The 21,438-nt window shown below is 41.9% G+C and overlaps 2 protein-coding genes across 2 annotated transcripts in view; one reads left to right on the plus strand and one right to left on the minus strand.

Annotated features, from left to right (window-relative positions):
• LOC131368717 (endoplasmic reticulum metallopeptidase 1) overlaps positions 1-17,389 on the plus strand; it is a 19,331-nt gene extending 1,942 nt beyond the window's left edge. The window contains exons 2-15 of the mRNA XM_058414787.1: positions 2,428-2,732; positions 6,383-6,510; positions 7,013-7,118; positions 8,698-8,844; positions 9,344-9,436; positions 10,566-10,778; positions 11,701-11,921; positions 12,039-12,213; positions 12,535-12,725; positions 12,819-12,971; positions 13,607-13,809; positions 14,371-14,486; positions 14,869-15,032; positions 15,432-17,389. Coding sequence (XP_058270770.1) covers positions 2,428-2,732; positions 6,383-6,510; positions 7,013-7,118; positions 8,698-8,844; positions 9,344-9,436; positions 10,566-10,778; positions 11,701-11,921; positions 12,039-12,213; positions 12,535-12,725; positions 12,819-12,971; positions 13,607-13,809; positions 14,371-14,486; positions 14,869-15,032; positions 15,432-15,602 — 2,386 coding nt within the window. The 3' untranslated portion in view covers positions 15,603-17,389. The remainder of the gene's footprint in view (positions 1-2,427; positions 2,733-6,382; positions 6,511-7,012; positions 7,119-8,697; positions 8,845-9,343; positions 9,437-10,565; positions 10,779-11,700; positions 11,922-12,038; positions 12,214-12,534; positions 12,726-12,818; positions 12,972-13,606; positions 13,810-14,370; positions 14,487-14,868; positions 15,033-15,431) is intronic.
• Positions 17,106-21,438, minus strand: part of ric1 (RIC1 homolog, RAB6A GEF complex partner 1) — a 53,208-nt gene continuing 48,875 nt past the window's right edge. Inside the window, exon 26 of the mRNA XM_058414786.1 lies at positions 17,106-21,418. Within this exon, the coding sequence (XP_058270769.1) occupies positions 21,133-21,418 (286 nt within the window). The 3' untranslated portion in view covers positions 17,106-21,132. The remainder of the gene's footprint in view (positions 21,419-21,438) is intronic.

Raw genomic sequence — 21,438 nt, forward strand, 5'->3', positions numbered from 1 at the left:
GGTATGTAAACTTTGAATATACATTGTAAATTCAAATGAAGATTTTCAGCAGAGCCGTTTCCATTTTACAGTCTGGATAGAAGTCATTTGCATCAATGGAAAGTTTTGCTTGGAAACACGACCAATGATTTAAAAGCCCGTCGTAGGGAAATCCAGGCAGGTCTCCTTGTTATGTGAAATCTTTTTGTCTGCTTCTGATGTTATTATTTCTGTCTGTACCTGGCCACGATATTTCACTTCTGTCTTGTCGCCGAAATTACGTTAGAATCAGATTATTAACGTAAACCACAGTGACCCTGACCGTGATCCTGACTATCAATAAATAAATGCATCATGGAGCATCGCAAAAGGAACCCACCGCATCCAGTACGCTCCCATACTCTCCTTGTCCAGTGAGCTTCATACCTGTCCAACCACTCTCACCTGCATGAGAGTAAAAGCCTGCCACTCCCTTACATGCCTTTTAGTATTCCCTTTCTCCAGAAATTACCCAATAGGAGTAAGCTATAACATTTCACAGGACAAAAAAAAAAAACGTTATGAGGCGCTTTATGCAGTTATGACACGGTTATAGATGCTGACTAAGCGAGTTTATGTCTGTTTGTTTGGTTTTACTGCTTAGTTTCTTTTTCACTTAGCCGCAGTTTTTAGCTAGTAATCTTGCTGTGTGGTAAGCCACATGGTGAGATTACCGTTGCGGTTCGATCTGCATGTGGAATAGCGCACACGGTTTTCAGCAGCGATATGCAGATTTCATGTAAAACATTAAAAGAAGTTAATGGTAAAATAGATTCTTTACTGATGTCTCGCTCCATCTCGGTGGACACACACACACACACACACACACACACACACACACAAAAGCAAATTCATGACAACAGTATTCTATGCAAAAAGTATCAATTGAATTGAGCGTCATATTTGCATGTTGCCTTGCATTTCAGTTCAGATATAGAGAAATGTATATCTTTCCTGTTATCGTTGCCTTATTCAGCCTTGTTTGCTCATAGTATACACTGAGTCAGTCACTTAGTTTCCTCATGAAATTATACATGGATACGTGTTTAAAATGACCTTCGGACCTGCTCTTTTAGCTTTCTGCTCCGTATTTGTTTAACGGGTATTTCCGATTCAAAGGTTTCTTGTTTATAGGTTTTTATAGCAGAATTAGTGTATTAGAGTATGTGGTCTAACGTTCTGTTGTTATGTGTTTTAGTTATTCCAAAGGGACTATGAAACACATCTGAATTGTCTAAAGGTGGCACAGCAGGAAGCGTTGCTGCCCCACAGCTTCAAGGCTCCCGGTTCGATCCTGAGCTGTCTGTGTGGAGTTTCATAAAATTCATCCTTGTTTCCTTTAAGATCTCTCCACTTCTGCCTGTTCACCTCACCAGTTAGTTGGTCGTTGCGTCTAGGTACAAATAAACATACTGACGTGTGTTTATGATGAACTGACATCCCCTCCAGAGTGTGCCCTGACCCCCCCGACCTTGTGCCCTGGATCCACCATGATCCATACTGAAGATGGATGAATGAATGAATAAATAGTCATAGAGTTTCCCACATTTTTGAGCCATAAAGCAGAGAAAAGTAAAGGACTGGGAGGGGAAACTCTTGTCAAAGGGACTTATTCTCTGACACAGACGTTTTATTCTGATGAAGGGTGTGTGAGGGTCTGTGTGGAGTTTCGTGCTAGAGTGTGTGTTAATGAGCTGATGATTCGGATCAGATGTGTTAAAGCAGAAAGACAATGAAACATACAGAATGAGAGAATCGAAGGAGCAGGACTTCAGGGGGACATTACAGAAGTTTCTCTGTTCAGGAGTTTTCTCAGGTCATTCTCTTCTACAGAGAGAGAGAGAGAGAGAGAGAGAGAGAGAGAGAAAGACTCTGTAGCCTGATACTGTTTGTCTGCCTCTCTCTTACTTACCTGACGTTATCAGCCAAAATCTCTAGTTTGAACTTTGTTCCTTCTTGAATATTGCATTGGTTAAGTCATGACCTTCGTGCCCACAGGTCTTTTCTCCTGTGTGTGATTTTCTCTCGACTAACACTACCGTACGTTCCTGCCTACTGTGTTATTTATCGGCTATAAAGCTGCTATTTGTAGAGGCAGCGTTTGAGAGAGTAGCGTGCATGAACACAGTAACGTGTTTTATATCTGATTGAATGAATTTGAGGATTGATTGTGGCGTTACTAGAGAAACAGGATATTTTGGGCTTTATCTTTAGCTGTGTCAACAAAGTGCTTCTGTAGGAGGTGAAACCAGTTAATGATGAAAATAAATGCATTGTAACGGCATCAGTCATTTGGACTAGAAAATAAGGAAGTATTGTGTGATGACAGACACATCATAACATTTCTTTTTTTTTTTTGCCCCTCATTCATGTTTGCTTATGCGTGTGCGTGTCTTTTGTGTGTAAAAGGAAGTACCTGGAGCACATCACCAGTGTGGGGCCTCGACCCACAGGCAGTGCCGAGAATGAAATCATGACCGTAAACTTCCTGCTGGAGCAGGTGGAGCGCGTACGGAGAGGGAGCATGGAGGGGCCCAACACCATCACCGTGGAGACGCACAAACACAGCGGCTCGTTTAGCATCGACTTCCTGGGCGGATTCACGAGCTGCTACGATCAAATCACTAACATTGTGGTACGGCTCGAACCCAGAGGCGGAGCTCAGCACTTCGTTCTGGCTAACTGCCATTTCGACAGTGTGCCCAGCAGTCCAGGTAAACATTACAGCCATGCTGCATTCTTATACTGGAGGTGTAAGCAGAGAATAAGATACACTATATCGGCAAAAGTTTTGGGACACCCCTCCAAATCATTGAGTAAAGAGGTTGGGCTCGGCCCCTTAGTTCCAGTGAAAGGAACTCTTAATGCTTCTGCATACCAAGACATTTTGGAGTATTCATGCGCATGTAAAGGCAGGTGTCCCAAAACTTTTGGCAATATAGTGTATTACTTGAATGCTCTTCCACAACACCAAAATAATATTCCTTTGATATTCTGGTTCATGATTGATTCGTGAGCTGCAGATCTCCCATTCCATCACATCCCAAATGTCCTGTAGTAGATCTGGTGTCTAGGAAGGACAATAAACTACAATGAACTCATTGTCATGTTCTGGAACCAGTTTGAGATGACAATTTGAGTAACTGTTATACACTGATCAGGCATAACATTATGGCAGGGTCATGCTTTGGGCTTTGTTCTGCTGGGAAACCTTGTGTCCCTCCATCCATGTGGATGTTACTTTGACACATAGCACCTACCTAAGCATTGTTGCAGACCAAGTACCAGAAACGGTATTCCCTGATGGCTGTAGCCTCTTTCAGCAGTACCACAAAGCAAAAATGCTTCAGGAATGGTTTGATGAGCACAACAGCGAGTTTAAGGTGTTGACTTGGCCTCCAGATTCCCCAGATCTCAATCCAATCCAGCATCCGTGGGAGGTGCTGGCCAAACGAGTCCGATCCATGAAGGCCTCACCTTGCAACTTGCATGACTTAAAGGACATCTGCTGCTAACATCTTGGTGCCAGATACCACAGCACACCTTCAGGGACCTAGTGGAGTCCATGCCTTGATGGGTCAGAGCTGTTTTAGCAGCAAAAGGGGGACCAACACAATATTAGGCAGGTGGTCATAATGTTAGGCTTGATCTTTGTATATACACTAGATGGGTAGCAGTTCAGAAGTAGAGACAGACTAAACAGAAAATGGTGTATTTTCTCTTGAGACTGTTATACTTTTATAATGAGGTGTGAATCGATGTATAAACCTTTCAAAAGAATTTGGAAAATAAATACAGACCGTGAGAGAGAAATAGAGAGACGGATAAGAAATAGAGTGACGATGCTCAGACCTGCTGTAGCTTTCATACAGAGCTCGACTGGGTTTAAAGGGCCATAATGAAGCATTCCCTACATTATTACACCTCCACTACAGTTCTGATCTGTTGACACAAGGCAGGCTGGAAGCAGGGATTCATGCTGAAACCAAATTCTCAGCCTCGTGAAATTCTGTAAATATAGAGTCCTGCACATACTTCTGTATCCAGTAGAGAAAATGCAGTGACTATATAGAAGTTCACACATGATTTCATTTCTCAGCTTATACCTCACCTTTAAGATTCAAGATTCTTATTGGTCATGCCCACAATTCTATACAATATACAACTTGCAGTGTAATGAAAGCATCTTGGATATAAATAGTTTAGAAACTAGATTAATGAATAATGGATAGAAATCAGAATGTGATGTGTAATTATTTTACATGTAGTACATGTGTGGGTGTATTGAAGGCAGTAAGAGTGTAAGGGGCAGTGTGCAGAATGTTGTAACAGTGGATTGTCTTTGTACACACTCCATTGTTACCAACTGTGCAGCTGTTCAATTCAATTCAACTCGATTTTTATTTGTATAGCGCTTTTAACAATGGACATTGTCTCAAAGCAGCTTTACAGAACACAGGGAATATAGGACAAAGCTCAAGATTAATATTACACACAAAAAAAGACATTTAAAATTATTTGTAATAATCCCTAATACCTAACCCCTAATCCCTAATGACCAAGCCTAGGGCCACTGTGGCGAAGAGAAAACTCCCTTAGATGGTAAGAGGAAGAAACCTGGAGAGGAACCAGACTCCACTGGGTGAAACTAGAGGGTGATTATAAATGATTATAAACACCGGAGAGTGTGATTATAAATGATTATAAACACCAGAGAGTGTGATTATAAATGATTATAAACACCAGAGAGTGTGATTATAAATGATTATAAACACCAGAGAGTGTGATTATAAATGATTATAAACACCAGAGAGTGTGATTATAAATGGTTATAAACACCAACACCGGAGAGTGTGATTATAAATGATTATAAACACCAGAGAGTGTGATTATAAATGATTATAAACACCAGAGAGTGTGATTATAAATGATTATAAACACTAGAGAGTGTGATTATAAATGATTATAAACACTGGAGAGTGTGATTATAAATGGTTATAAACACCAACACCGGAGAGTGTGATTATAAATGATTATAAACACTGGAGAGTGTGATTATAAATGGTTATAAACACCAACACCGGAGAGTGTGATTATAAATGATTATAAACACCAGAGAGTGTGATTATAAATGATTATAAACACCAGAGAGTGTGATTATAAATGATTATAAACACGAAACACCGGAGAGTGTGATTATAAATGATTATAAACACCAGAGAGTGTGATTATAAATGATTATAAACACCAACACCGGAGAGTGTGATTATAAATGATTATAAACACCAGAGAGTGTGATTATAAATGATTATAAACACCAACACCGGAGAGTGTGATTATAAATGATTATAAACACCAACACCGGAGAGTGTGATTATAAATGATTATAAACACTAGAGAGTGTGATTATAAATGATTATAAACACTAGAGAGTGTGATTATAAATGATTATAAACACCAACACCGGAGAGTGTGATTATAAATGATTATAAACACTAGAGAGTGTGATTATAAATGATTATAAACACCAGAGAGTGTGATTATAAATGATTATAAACACCAACACCGGAGAGGGTGATTATAAATGATTATAAACACCAACACCGGAGAGGGTGATTATAAATGATTATAAACACCAACACCGGAGAGGGTGATTATAAATGATTATAAACACCAACACCGGAGAGTGTGATTATAAATGATTATAAACACTAGAGAGGGTGATTATAAATGATTATAAACACTAGAGAGTGTGATTATAAATGATTATAAACACTAGAGAGGGTGATTATAAATGATTATAAACACCAACACCGGAGAGTGTGATTATAAATGATTATAAACACCAACACCGGAGAGGGTGATTATAAATGATTATAAACACCAACACCGGAGAGGGTGATTATAAATGATTATAAACACCAACACCGGAGAGGGTGATTATAAATGATTATAAACACCAACACCGGAGAGGGTGATTATAAATGATTATAAACACTAGAGAGTGTGATTATAAATGATTATAAACACCGGAGAGTGTGATTATAAATGATTATAAACACTAGAGAGTGTGATTATAAATGATTATAAACACCGGAGAGTGTGATTATAAATGATTATAAACACTAGAGAGTGTGATTATAAATGATTATAAACACCGGAGAGTGTGATTATGAATGATTATAAACACTAGAGAGTGTGATTATAAATGATTATAAACACCGGAGAGTGTGATTATGAATATAAATTATTCATTCAATCATTCTAATTTTTCATTTAGCTTCTAAACTAAACTCTCTCTCTCTCTGTGTGTGTGTGTGTGTGTGTGTGTGTGTGTGTGTGTGTGTGGGTGTGTGTGTGTCAGGGGCAAGTGACGATGCTGTAAGCTGTGCTGTGATGCTGGAGGTGCTGCACGCAATATCCAATTTTTCTATTCCTTTACATCACGGAGTCATCTTTCTCTTTAACGGAGCAGAGGAGAACGTCCTTCAGGTGAGAGTGACGGAAAGAAAGATAAGAGAAGAGCTACAAGGAAAGAGAACACTAGAGAGGAGGTAGAGATAGCCGGGAGAGGGAGAGATAGAGAGAGATAGACAGAGAGAGACTAAACAAAGATGATTTATTTTCTCTGGAGACTGTTGTACTTTTATAATAGGTTGTGAACTGAATTGGAAAAAAGAGACACTTGCAGGGGAGTGTGGGGAAAAGAGATAGATGGGGGAGAAGAAGAAGAAAGACAGATGGGGGAAAAGAGAGACAGCTGGACTGTGCTGCATTTTCTAGACTGAAGAACTTTGTAATATAATATATTTGAGTATAAGACTTGTACAAAAGCAGTGTGTAAATTATCATTGCATTTCTCTCAATGTGATCTGTACATTTATTGTTATGTTGTGTCCGTGTGTCTCTGTGTCCGTGTGTCTCTGTGTCCGTGTGTCTCTGTGTCCGTGTGTCTCTGTGTCCGTGTGTCTCTGTGTCTCTGTGTGTAACTCAGGCAAGTCATGGATTTATCACTCAGCATGAGTGGGTGAAGGAGATCAGAGCATTTGTGAATCTCGAGGCTGCTGGAGTTGGGGGAAAGGAGCTGGTGTTCCAGACAGGTACACACACACACACACACACACACACACACACACACACACGCGCACGCGCACGCGCACACCCTCTACACCCTCTAATGTGTATAGACACACAGACACACCCCTACACATACTCACACACCTACTTGTACACACACGTACACATCCACAGACACACACACACACCCCTACATGTACACACACACACACACCTACTTGTACACATGCACAGACACACATACACACACCCCTACACATACTCACACACCTAGTTGAACACACACGTACACATCCACAGACACACACACACCTACACATACTCACACACCTAGTTGTACACACACGTACACATCCACAGACACACACACACCTACTTGTACACATGCACAGACACACATACACACACCCCTACACATACTCAAACACCTGCTTGTACACACACGTACACATCCACAGACACACACACACCTACACATACTCAAACACCTGCTTGTACACACACGTACACATCCACAGACACACACACACACCTACTTGTACACATGCACAGACACACATACACACACCCCTACACATACTCACACACCTACTTGTACACACACGTACACATCCACAGACACACACACACCTACACATACTCACACACCTGCTTGTACACACACGTACACATGCACAGACACACACACACACACTCACACACCTACTTGTACACATGCACAGACACACACACACACACCCCTACACATACTCACACACCTACTTGTACACACACGTACACATCCACAGACACACACACACCTACACATACTCACACACCTGCTTGTACGCACACGTACACATGCACAGACACACACACACACACTCACACACCTACTTGTACACATGCACAGACACACACACACACACCCCTACACATACTCACACACCTACTTGTACACACACGTACACATCCACAGACACACACACACCTACACATACTCACACACCTGCTTGTACACACATGTACACATGCACAGACACACACACACACACTCACACACCTACTTGTACACATGTACAGACACACACACACACACAAACCTACTTGTACACACACGTACACATCCACAGACACACACACACCTACACATACTCACACACCTGCTTGTACGCACACGTACACATGCACAGACACACACACACACACACTCACACACCTACTTGTACACATGCACAGACACACACACACACACACACTCACACACCTACTTGTACACATGCACAGACACACACACACACACACTCACACACCTACTTGTACACATGCACAGACACACACACACCCCTACACATACTCACACACCTACTTGTACACACACGTACACATCCACAGACACACACACACCTACACATACTCACACACCTGCTTGTACACACACGTACACATCCACAGACACACACACACTCACACACCTACTTGTACACATGTACAGACACACACACACACACTCACACACCTACTTGTACACATGTACAGACACACACACACACACCCATACACATACTCACACACCTACTTGTACACATATACTCACTTAAGTGTGTGTGTGTGTGTGTTCAGGTCCAGAGAACCCGTGGCTGGTTCAAGCCTATGTTAATGCTGTTAAACACCCTTTTGCCTCTGTTGTGGGGCAGGAAGTTTTCCAGAGTGGCATTATTCCCTCAGACACCGACTTCCGCATCTTCAGAGACTTTGGCAACATTCCTGGTATATGTGCACTCTAAAACACACACACACACATATAATCAGTGTTATATGAAACAGACAGATAGATATCTGGAAAGGCAGGAGATTTGTCACTTCCCAGGGCAGGTAGGTAGAGAGACATGTCCATGTATGAACATGTTCGGTTTTGTTTTTGCTGTAATGATCATGTAGCTGTAGGCATTTCTACCTCACAGTTTAAATTACAGGACAGACTCAACTCATGTCGCACCTACAGCCACAGTATTCTGGGTGAAAGCAGGTTTTATTACTGCATTAGTTACAGATAGTTACCGGTTTCCACCAGTTGAATACTAAATAAGTTCACTAGGGTTTAATAACATCTGTGAGATTATCTTCATCAGCTCTTACCTACTGTGACTTTATACAGAACTTCTACACAACACATGCTGTATGAATAAACTCTACTGCAGTTATAGTGTACACTCTGTGTGTGTGTGTGTGTGTGTGTGTGTGTGTGTGTGTGTTCATGTTCCTGCAGGGATTGATCTGGCCTTTATTGAGAATGGTTATATCTACCACACCAAGTATGACACTGCTGACCGCATCCTTACAGACTCCATTCAGAGAGCAGGTACACACACACACACACACACACACACACACACACACAAACACTTGCATGTACACACACTCTCTCTATATACACACACTTTCTCTCTCTCTCACACACACACACACACATTCTCTCTCTCTCACACACACACACACACAGTCTCTCACTCTCTCTCTCTCTCTCTCTCTCACACACACACACACAGTCTCTCACTCTCTCTCTCTTTCTCCCCACACACACACATTCTTGCTCTCTCTCTCCACACACACACATTCTCTCTCTCTTTTACACCCTCCCTCTCTCTCTCTCTCTCTCGAAGACACATACACACTCTCTCTCTTTTACATCTACCCACACTCACGCTCACTCTCTCTCTTTCTCCCCACACACACACATTCTCTCTCTCTTTTACACCCTCCCTCTCCCTCTCTCTCCCCCAACACACACACATTCTGTCTCTCTCTCCCCCAACACACACACATTCTGTCTCTCTCTCTCTCTCTCTCTCTCTCTCTCTCTCTCTCTCTCACACACCTACCCACACTCACGCTCTCTCTCTATTTCTCCCCACACACACATTCTCTCTCTCTTTTACACCCTCTCTCTCTTTCTCTCCCCCAACACACACACATTCTCTCTCTCTCTCTTTTACACCTACCCACACTCACGCTCTCTCTCTCTCTCTCTCTCACACACACACACACACACACACAGTGTCACATCCATAATGATTGTAATGGTTGAATTCTTTAGATTTTCAATTGGACTTGTACATCACATAAAATGTATCAACACATTCTTTTATAATAATCATGTTTGTGTTGAGTTACTCCACACGTGTTGATTGGGTTTTGTCTGGTCACTGTGAGTTTACCAAGTAAGACTGTGTTAGGATGTAACACAGATAATAATATATTTTGAGAACTTGGTGTTTTTTTAGTAACATACAGCTTTTTGGTCATCTATATTGTTCCATGTCACTCAATGTTATCATCTTATAGCGTCAATTATTTAACCATAGTGGTCAAGCTCAGAAACTGAAAACAGTCAGTCGTTAATATCATTAACACGTCTTAGTAATGCCACAGTATTGTGAGGTTTTTTTTTTTTGTTGTGTTCTCATTTTGTTGTGTGTGTGTGTCACCAGGTGACAATATCCTGGCCCTGCTGAAGCAACTGGTCACTACAGAAACGCTGGCTGACCCATCAGAATATCGGCATGGCAGCATGGTGTTTTTCGATGTCTTGGGTGTGGCGATGGTGGCGTATCCAGCAAGAGTCGGTTCCATTATTAACTATATGGTCGCCATAGCAACCCTCGTCTACTTTGCCAAGAAATGTATGCGGCCTAGCAACGTGGGTAAGTACACACACACACACACACACACACACACACACACACACACCACACAATCTCATAAATGTCCCAACAGTTTCGTGTGTGAAATTCATCATTTTTTGAATGAACCCCAGGAATTTGGAGACAAGGGCAATTTGGTTTATTTTTGGTTATAATGGTAGCACTGGGACATATTTTAACCAAAATATGTAAATCTAAAAACTTAAATCTTAAAATATAAATGGAATTTATAAGAAAATTCACTATTGTGAACTGTGCAGAACGAAAGGATTCACAGTGTGTCACAGTGTATGGAATATAAATAACTACAGGGAAAACGAATGCATAAATTAAGACAAACAAGACGGACTGCTCTATTAGGACAAAAGAAATGGCACCCTATGAAATGGAGGAAGAGTTTAAGAGTTAAGATTTAGTGCTTAGGAGGTCCTCTTTCATGGCTTTGCCTTGTATGAAGTTTTGTTGCTGTAAATCGAAATCAAGGTAATAGATCTAAAGATGCTTGGTATTTTAAGGCTAAGTGGAATTTATCACTATAGAAGAAGAAGAACTGAGTGCAAGAAGACTTTATTATCTCCACACACACACATTACAGCACAGTGGAATTCTTTTCATCGCATATCCCAGCTGAGGAAGTTGGGGTCAGGGCACAGGGGCAGCTATGATAGTGCTGGAGCAGGGAGCCTTGCTCAATTGCCCAGCTCGGTAGTGCTGGGGCTTGAACCCTGATCCTTCAATCAACAACCCAGAGCCTTAACCACTTGAACTACCACTGCCCCAGCCATATGAGTGTGTAACCTTTATAAATCTGGAAGTTCAGTTTGACCTACACAAATCTACATTACTAAAAGAGTGATAATTGATGCCTACTGTTATTACACCAGCACTTTAATGGAAGCTGCTGAACCACCGTTGTGTGCAGGAGGCCGGTACGTGCTGGAACTGCTGTACGGCTCGTGTGTGTTCGTGCTCAGCTGGTTCGTGGTACTGCTCACGGTCCTGATTGTGGCGCTGATGGTCACCCTGCTCGGTCGCTCCATGTTCTGGTTCACTCACTTTTACACCTCCATCTGCCTCTACGGATCGGTCGCGGTTGGAAAGATACTCCTGATCCACACACTCGCCAAAAACCTCTACTACAGAGTGAGTGAGACATCCACATCATGTTCCATAATTATTGTCCCTCCTTCTTTTTACGTCTCTTTCTCAGCGATTGGAAATTGATTTGCATTTGTCTCTGTCTCTCCCTCTCTCTCTCAGAACATGCGGAGGTTGGATTTAGGTGACTTGTTCTTCGACGTCAGTCTGCTACTGTGGTGCTGTGCCCTTGTGTTTCTCACTCAGCGTGGTCTCTGCTCGGCCTATGTTCCCATGCTCATGGTGTTTTTCCCTCTCGCCACCAAGCTGCTGCTCTCCCGGCACTTTGCACAGAAAGGTGTGAGCCGTAACACATCACGTTCATACACACAGTTACAGCAAACGGCACACGAAGCTGTTTTACAGCTTTGCACAACACTGATAGACACCTTACAAGACGACTACGTAATCAAGATATTTCTAAAAATATGAGCAAATCCCCACAGCCACACTCCAGAATCTACTGACGAGACTTCCCAGGAGATTGAGGGTTATTTATAAGCAGGACTCAGATGTTCTGAATGCACACACAGGTGTGTTATGGTGCGCTGTAGCTGTGGAGTTTGCTCTTCATCATATTATTTATTGAGATATTTTGCATCACTGATGGTGTGTGCAGGTGTGTCAAAGTCCTACGTCTTCTTCTACCTATTGGGATTGTCTTTCCCCTACGTTCACATGCTGTTCCTCATCTGGATCGTGTTTGAGATTTTCACACCCATTATGGGACGCAGCGGCACCGAAATCCCCCCCGATGTGGTGCTCGCATCACTCATTGCCATGGCAACCGCCTTACTCTCCTCTTTTTTGGTGAGACTCTTAGACACTTAGTAAAAGGAGTTTTCAAATGGCTCTGTCCATATTTGTAATCCTCTCTCTCTCTCTCTCCTTGGAAACACACAGATTCACTTCCTCTACCTGGCACACAGCACTAAGCGGGTATTAGCAGCTTTATGGACGGTTTTTGCCGTGATGTTCGTCCTGGTTTCCTGCGGACTTTTCTTTCCATATTCGGGTGATCCAGCCAGTCCACGACCCAAACGCGTCATTATACAGGCAAGTTCTCGCATTCGGAAATTACGCCGATGAAGCTGTATACAAGTGTACAGTTATAGAAAGGAAATTTATTGACAATCAATCACACTTCTACAATTCACCCAGATGAGGATGGGTTTCCTTTTGAGTCTGGTTCCTCACAATTTCTTCCTCATATCCTCTCAGGCAGTTGTTCCTTCCCACCATTGCCTCTCTGGCTTGCTCATTAAGGATAAATTAAAATTTTACGAATTTTTATTCTCCTGGAAAGCAGCTTTGTCCATTATTAAATTATTTGCTGCACAAATCAAATTAAATTTATTAAATGAAACTATATAAATGCTGTCAATCATCTGCCAATACTTTACCAAGTAGTGTTTTCAGCCCCTCGCATAGTACAATAATACATGATGAAAGATTAAACTTTTAAAAAGGTTCTTGTTAGTGGGCTTGGGCTCCAGTCACAGACACTCTGAGTTATGAGAAAGTGGCATTTTAAGGGCTTGTTAGATGAGGGATTGGGTTAAAATCAGTGATTTTTTTTTTTTTTCTGTGAAAAAGCTAAACATTTTTTTGCACCAGAGGGTATGATAGTAATGATGATTGATGTCATGTTTATTCGGAAGTGAAACTCATCTTCTCGCTTTGTTTTCCAGCACATCACACGCACTTTTCATGCTCTGGACGGCTCTTTAGAGAAAACCGATTCCGGTTTTTGGGTCAACAGCTTCGATTACACGGGAATGAGCCACATCACCCCTCACGTTCCCGAGATCAACGACACCATCCGCATACGCTGCAGCGAAGAGTTACCCTTCTGCGGTTTCCCCTGGTTCCTTCCCGTCAAATTCCTCATCAAGTGAGTCACTGTGTCCATGTGAACGAGCAGGGCAAGCTAAAATTCACAACGTTGTCAGCGCAAAATCAGAAACAAAACATTATTTAGATTTTGTAATGTATTGTAGTGACTCACGGCAGCGACAGGTTGAACAGACGCACAGGAGGCTGGGGTAGTGTTAAAAGTCGAGGCAGGACCTTCGAGGGGTGCGGCAAGTTTCAATTTCATCTCATTTTTTACAACTGAGCAATTGAGGGTTAAGGGAGCCCATCAGTGGCCACTGGTATCCGGACTCACAACCTTCCAATCAGTAGTCCAACACCTTAACCACTAAGCTACCACATTTCCCCTTTAGCTTAGCTTCTGTGCTGCACCTCTTCCTACTATCCTTGCTCCTACTGAAGGGCGAGTGTTTGCCCCCTGCAGCCATGTGCTCTCCTGCTTTCCACAGCGGTAGGGGTACTGAAGCGGAGCGAAGACTGTGTTTAGGCTGTGTGTGGCCGTTCTCTCACACCTCATCATCACAGTATATGCTATACACATGCTAGGTCTCTCAGATTGTTGCCTTTTTGTTTGTTGTAGGAAGAACTGGTATCTCCCTGCTCCTGCAGTGTCGCCTAAATCTCCACTGGAGTTTCAGCTGGTATCTAAACACGTGTCAGAATGGGGGACGGTCAAGTTGAGCTTCGAAGCTACAGGTAAGATATATTCGGGGTGTGTGTGAGGAAGTGGAAGTGAAGTTAAATAGAAGTTTCATGGAGCTGGCACACCGTAACCACTAAGCTTCCACATCCCCTACCACATAAAAATAATAAATAAATAAATAGCCAAACATTATGAGACTCTACTAATAAATAAATGTATGGGTTTTTTTTTTCTTTTGGCTGTATCCATGCAAAACTACAACACTCTTTACACTGTCTTTCATTTCAGTGAAAGCCATTTCATGAACACTGCCATGAACCTAAAGCCATGTTGCAGTTCTTTAATAAAGACTCGTTTATGAGTGAGTGAGTCGGTGTTATTAAAGCATAGCCGTAAGTAACCCTGTTTTTCTTCGTGATGTTATCTCCCCCACAGGTCCGAGCCACATGTCCCTGTACGTCCTGCCCCACAAGGGCTCGTCGCTCACAGGCTGGTCGTTTGCAGACGGGACGCCACAGTACGACCTGAACGGAGAATATTTTATATTTTACTCTCACGGTGTGGATGCAGGACCGTGGAGCTTCTGGATTGAGGTTCAGGTAAGTGGAAAGTACAGCAATGATGAACAGATAGCTGACACATGAACACTGCATTAACGCTACATTTAGAACGCTCACAAAGGCTGAAGCGTGTGTGTATGTGTATATATATATATATATATATAATCATGTTGAGCCAACGTCACTTGCTGAACTCGGCTTAAAGAGACAGCAGGAATTCCCAGTTTAGGGGCATTTCCTTCATGACCTTTAGTTAAATACAGCTTTACAGGGATGTAGATGAAGCTCTCAAAGCATAGAAAGTGTATTTTATTTAATCAGACAACCACCTACTTTTATTATACACTCAAAGCACACACCATTCTGAACTCTTTCAATCACTGGAAATAAATGTGTGAATAGTGTTTGGGAGAGTTAAATGGTTTCTTTATTTTTCAGCCATCTTCAGAGCATTCGGCTGAAGAGAGCACGGTCTCCATCGCCATTTCAGCTCACTACTTATTCGGAGACGATCAGCGCACTCCTGAACTCGAGACGTTTTTGCGGAAATTTCCGGACTGGGCTTTTGCGACTTCGTGGGTCAGCACTTATCACATGTACCTGTACTGAAAGCTGAGCATCAAACTCCAACATGACAGCATTGAAAACGAACCAGATTCCCAACACCGTATTTATTTAACGCTAAACCTGCATCGGTGTGTCGATCACGCGTCTCATCTCACGCCATGCGAAGTGGTTTTTAAAAGTAAATTCTAACTCTTGGTGCAGAAACCACACCGTGATGAAATTCCAGTATTTCAGCCATTTTAACATTAACTACAGTTAGTATTGTTCATCCATTTTAACACCAACTAAAAGAACTTGAAAGGGGAGCAGGTTGTTAAAACACTGAGTAACGCTTTATTCACATCAGATGGAATTGTTTGTTGAACATTTGGTGTCTCCAGTGAGCTGTACAGGGAGTATAACAGGTGCCGCTAATGATGCTTTTTATTTGTATTACAGTCTAAAACGAGTTTTTAATGAACGAACGGTTCTTATTTGTTTAGAGGCGTGAAAGGGGGCGTGTTTTCTTATTTCAAGTAGGTCACGTTTTAGTATTTGTTTACTACAAAGACGACTCGCTTCAACTCAGTGACAGCTCGGCAATAAAACCAACAAACGGTACAAGGAGTTTCTTTTCAAAAGAAAGGAAATATCTTCTCGATACAGTTTACAAGATTAAGACTGAGACAGTGCTACACTTAATATGTTGATTTCTTCTAGGTATAATTCTAAAAAAAAAAAGTACAGGTTTCTTTACCCGTGTCTCCTGTGCACGGATCTCAAATCAGTAAAAGCTCTCTCCGAGGCATGGGCACCTGAGGACGTGCTCACGTGTTCAACCTTCACATATCCAGTTGCTCAAACCTTGATGTTACCTGTTTGAGGAGATCACACTAATCAAAGTTTTCTACATCTGGCTGCTTAACAGATTAAAAATGAAATGTTTTGTTAAAAATAAAGGCAAAGAAACCTGACTCGTCGTCCTCAAACCTAGACCATCTTCACCCGATCGAATAACGTTCCTGAATGTCCACAGTGCAAAAAGATGAAGACGCGACCCGTTCACACAGTCAGTAGGATGCTTTTAAAAATAATTTATTGTTCTTTATGTACAGGAAAAGCTCTAGAAACTTGGTAGAAAAAGTGAATTGTACAAGAATCTGTGTCATTATAATATACACACACACACAAGTTCCTGATGCAGAGCCGCATCGTGCACCGCTGCAGATTCCCCCTTTCACGACGTCACACAGGAGTCAGTTCGTTTTCCGTTCACGCTCAGAAAAAAAAAAAAACCAAAACCTTTGAAATAAGTACCGCGCCCGTTTATTAAAAAAAAACCAATGAAACGATCAGACACACACAATGCTGTGTACTCGTTTCTCCATTGCACCCATTTTATCACTTGAGCTTTAACACACTCCACAGATGCAGGAGAAAATAATAATAGGTGAGAGGGAGGAATTCAGTTTGCATATTCATGTCAGCTCAACGTTGCATGTGGGCCTGAAGTCACTTCTTTGGTAAGCAGACTAAATGAAGCAATAAAGCAGATTAGTGGCTATAATATATATATATATACACACACGTGTGTGTGTGTTAAATACATGTGCTGGAAATGTTCAACACAGAAGCAGAAAATTAGGCGAGATGCAACAGCAAGGCCAACTCGATTAAGTGACCTGAAGACCAGCGAGAACTGAACAGTTTGGTCCACATGGAGGGGAAAAAATAAAAAGACAAACCCAGCTGCTGCTTCCTCACTGCACACGGATACGAACCGATAATAATACTGACGTGACGCAAAACTTAGAAAGCAAAGCAGTAAAAAAAAAAAAGAAAGAAAAAAAGTGCAGTGAACTCGTCTCTCAGGCCAGGAGAGGGATTAAAAAAAGTCTGTCTAACAGCAACTTTCACTCTCTGCTCTCTCTCTCTCTCTCAGGACAGAATGTGTTATATATTTAAGATGTACATAATACTATAACATCATCATCGTCAGCTAAAGGACGAAGATTTCAATTCTGCATATCGGGTCAGACGAGTCCGACGTTTATTCTTCAGGTTACTGCTGTTTATGTACCGTGTGGCTTTCTTGCTTTATTATTACTATAACATACAAAAAAAAATATATAAATGAACAGGGTGCGATTACGAAAACAGCCCGAAGTACCACTGGGGTATCAGTCATGAACACTCCAGAGCACAGCTTCATAAAACCCTGCAATTTAAAAATAAAATTAAAAAGACTAATAATAATAATAATAATAATAGGCATTCGAGCATAAGCTCATACACTGCAGCAGAGCTTTATCAGGGTGAGAATGGAGAACTCACAGCCCTCATTTCGAGTGTTGTCATGATAAATAATCAGGATTAATACTTATGCAGGGGAGGGGGGGGGCAGAGAGAGAGAAAGAGAGGGGGGGGGCAAAGAGAGCGAGAGGAAAGAGAGAGAGGGGGGGCAGAGAGAGGGAGGAGAAAGAGAGGGGGGGGACAAAGAGAGAGAGAGAGAGAGAGAGAGAGAGAGACGGAGAGAGGGGGGGCAAAGAGAGAGGGAGGAGAGAGAGAAAAAGAGAGAGAGACAGAGAGGGAGGGGAGGGACAAAGAGAGAGGAGAGAGAAGGGGGGGGCAAAGAGAGACAGAAAGGGAGGGGGGGACAAAGAGAGAGACAGAGAGAGGGAGGGACAAAGAGAGGGAGACAGAGAGAGGGAGGAGCGAGAGAGAGGAAAAAGCAAGAAGACCTACAGAGCTAAATATACTGAACGGTACACACATCCCTTCTGTGGCTGAGTGCTGTTTCAGAGAGCGCATTACTGAATATATAATTATTTAAAAAATAAAGAAAAAATAAAGGATATAAATTCTTTAAAACCACAAACACACAGCACATGTAACTTGCATATCAATGCTCTCAAAGCACAAGAGGAAGCAGAAAAGCGATGACTGGAGACAGGAGAAATGATGAAAAAACAAACAAAAATATGATTTGAATGCAGATAACTACAATAAATGAGGTATTAGAAATTCTCACAGTTGAATTAAAAAAACAAACAAAAACAAAACAATTTATACTCAAAACATCCAATTCATCCAAATCTGCTCTTCCTATTTATAATGACGAAAAAGAAAAACACAGAGGTGGAAAAACAAATCAGAACAACATGGAAATAAGGGTTTGAGCTGCTGGGACGAAAGGAACATGCAAATAATCTGCAATCTGTAGAAACACTGACAGCTCTTACTCGTGCTAGTGATGTGGCTGGGCAAATCTGAGGGGGTTGGGGGTAAAAACTGATGGAGCTGGGGTTTGGGAGTGAACCTGACAGGGCTGGGGGGTAAAATCTGATGAGGCTGGGTGTAAATCTGACGAGTCTGGGGGGGTAAATCTGACGGGGGCTGAAGGGTAGCTGACAGAGCTGGGTGTAAAAATCTGATTTGGGGGGGGGGGGGGGTATTTGACAAGGCTGGGAGTAAATCTGACAGAGCTGGGAGTAAAATCTGAAGCAGTTAGGGGTAAATCTGGGGCTGACCATGAGTGTGAGATTAGATTTCATTCAGTTTTCTTCTCAGGATGTTTGACCAGTCTGCAGTTAGACAATAACTGGCAGGAGATTTTTATTCCAGCGGTTTCTTTTCCTTGTTACAGGATCTTTAGGAAACGCTGAATTAAAAGTAATTGTCGTGTCTAAAATAGTGTGAAAAAATATTGTTTACAGAGGTGCTGAGAACAGAAAATTCTGAATTTTGCTACAAAATCCTTTGAGTTTGTCAAAGGATGAGACCGCTCCATACTAAACAATAATAATAATAATAATAATAATCATCATAAGTGTAAATAATGGGGTATGGGGGTGTATACAAACACTAGGGTGCATCAGTCAGTATATAACTGAACACGTGAAAACAAAAATCTAACATTGACAATAATAAAATCAGCACAAATCAAGCATTCTAGTCTGTAGAGCTTTCACTGACCAAACACCACAAACCCCGCCCACTTTTTTTCTCCCGGTTCCCAAAACCGAGGTCAAAACTGCCCTAGGTTAATTCTGTATGAAAACATATTAAATGTCGTGTGTCAAAGTAGATTTCTGGCTTTTGCCATAGCAAGGGGGCAAAAAATTCCTATAAAGTCAACAGAGCTAAAGCATAACTGCTGGAACCTGTGTGTGTGGTGATGATATGATATATTTCCCCAGCACTAGGAGCAACATTTGTGGATCGTGTGAATGAACAAAAACCAGATTCTTTTTATACTACATTATACAATGCTTTTTTCCCTCTTGATGATCGCTTAAGAGCTACATTTTGGAAATACAGCCTCCTCTCATAGAGATCAATAATACTGGTGTTAGAACACAATACACACACACGTCTGGATGGATGGGAATTCAACCAAAAGAGAGAAGTGCAACATTCCTTAGATCACACTCAAGAGATGGTTCACACACACACACACGAGTCTCCTCTGTTCTACACTGTCCCCAAATAACCCCTTATTCACTACATAGGCCCACATCATCCCACGTTCTTTTTCTGTTCCTCTTGACAAGCTGAAGCATGTGGTGTTCAATCCATGTGAGTAACGTGCAAGCATCTGCAGTTTAGGATAAGAGTTCTCCCTGCTCCGTTTGGGGGACACGACACCGGAGTATATATGTATCCATGATTGTGGACACTAACAAGAGACCTGAACATTAATTACCGATGCACTTCATAGCACTGAACTATATTACTTTAAGAACAATCTGTATCTATTAGTTCTGAAATCAGTAGCTTCAAAGCACATTTATTTAGGAGCCAGATATTCAGAATGAACGTTTTTGCAGGAAAAACATCCAAACAATCTACAATTAAGATATTTTTCAGTAGATTTCACTAACTTGCTTGTACACTGAAGTGAGCAGCCTGAAGACAGATTTCTGTGAACACAATTAATAAATCTTTGAACCCTGAAAAAGGTATTGGACTCTAGATAATAAAAATAACTCAACACTGAAATAAATCTGTTGAATTTCAAGCAAATTAAAGACAGATACGTGGATTTTAAAGTAATATATTTCAGTGCAACGGGTGCTAAAAGTTGAACCTTACAAATTTTTCCATTTAAATCATTGTGTGTCTCTTTCTTGCTACATAATTCAGATATCGCAAGTATTTTTTATTTCGCAAGGCTTACTGCTTGATCTGGAGAAGATCTATTCTGTCTTTAGAGTTTTTAAAATTCTTCTCCACTGTTCCCTGGCCCTTTGTGAGCACATTAAGTATGATGTACTGTATTATCATTTTCAACACCCGCACTGTGCCAGGTGAAGATGATGTGAGTCCTACACAGTGAATAAGAAAGCCAGCCTCCTGTTCACAAAACCATCCTACGTACTCTCTGTTGTCCCCTTAATGCACGCCGACGCATAAAGATGTGCAACTGAAACCCAGACAAAGTTCCTGCCTTTTGCCTGTGCTTCCTGCCACGCCCCATAATGCACTATGTGCGCCCTTTTGACCATGCTGCATGGCTTTAGTGAATAAGAGGGTGGTTTAGGACACACAACGTGGAGGAATGCAGATCCTGCTGATTCTCAGTTTTCTCAAATCACGAGAGAGTGCAGTCATAAGCGCCCTCCTCAGCTGCCTCGTCCTCAAACTCCTCCTTGTGGTTGTCCTCCATAATGTGAGGGGCGGAGCCAGTGGGGATCTCAAGAGTCATGGGATGGGTAAAGGCTGCGACCCCACGATGCTCCTCCACTCGGGGCAGAACTGGGTCGGCCATCTTGGAGATGGACGGCTGAAACGAGTCAAGCTGGACCTGATCCACGGAGACGTCACACAGCTTCTGCAGCTCAGGTGCGATGAGGTTCAGGAAGGGCTTGTAACCGAGACTGGAGACGTAGAGCAAGAG

Source organism: Hemibagrus wyckioides, linkage group LG18, assembly GCF_019097595.1.
Source record: "Hemibagrus wyckioides isolate EC202008001 linkage group LG18, SWU_Hwy_1.0, whole genome shotgun sequence".
In the NCBI taxonomy this organism is placed as follows: Eukaryota; Metazoa; Chordata; class Actinopteri; order Siluriformes; family Bagridae; genus Hemibagrus; species Hemibagrus wyckioides.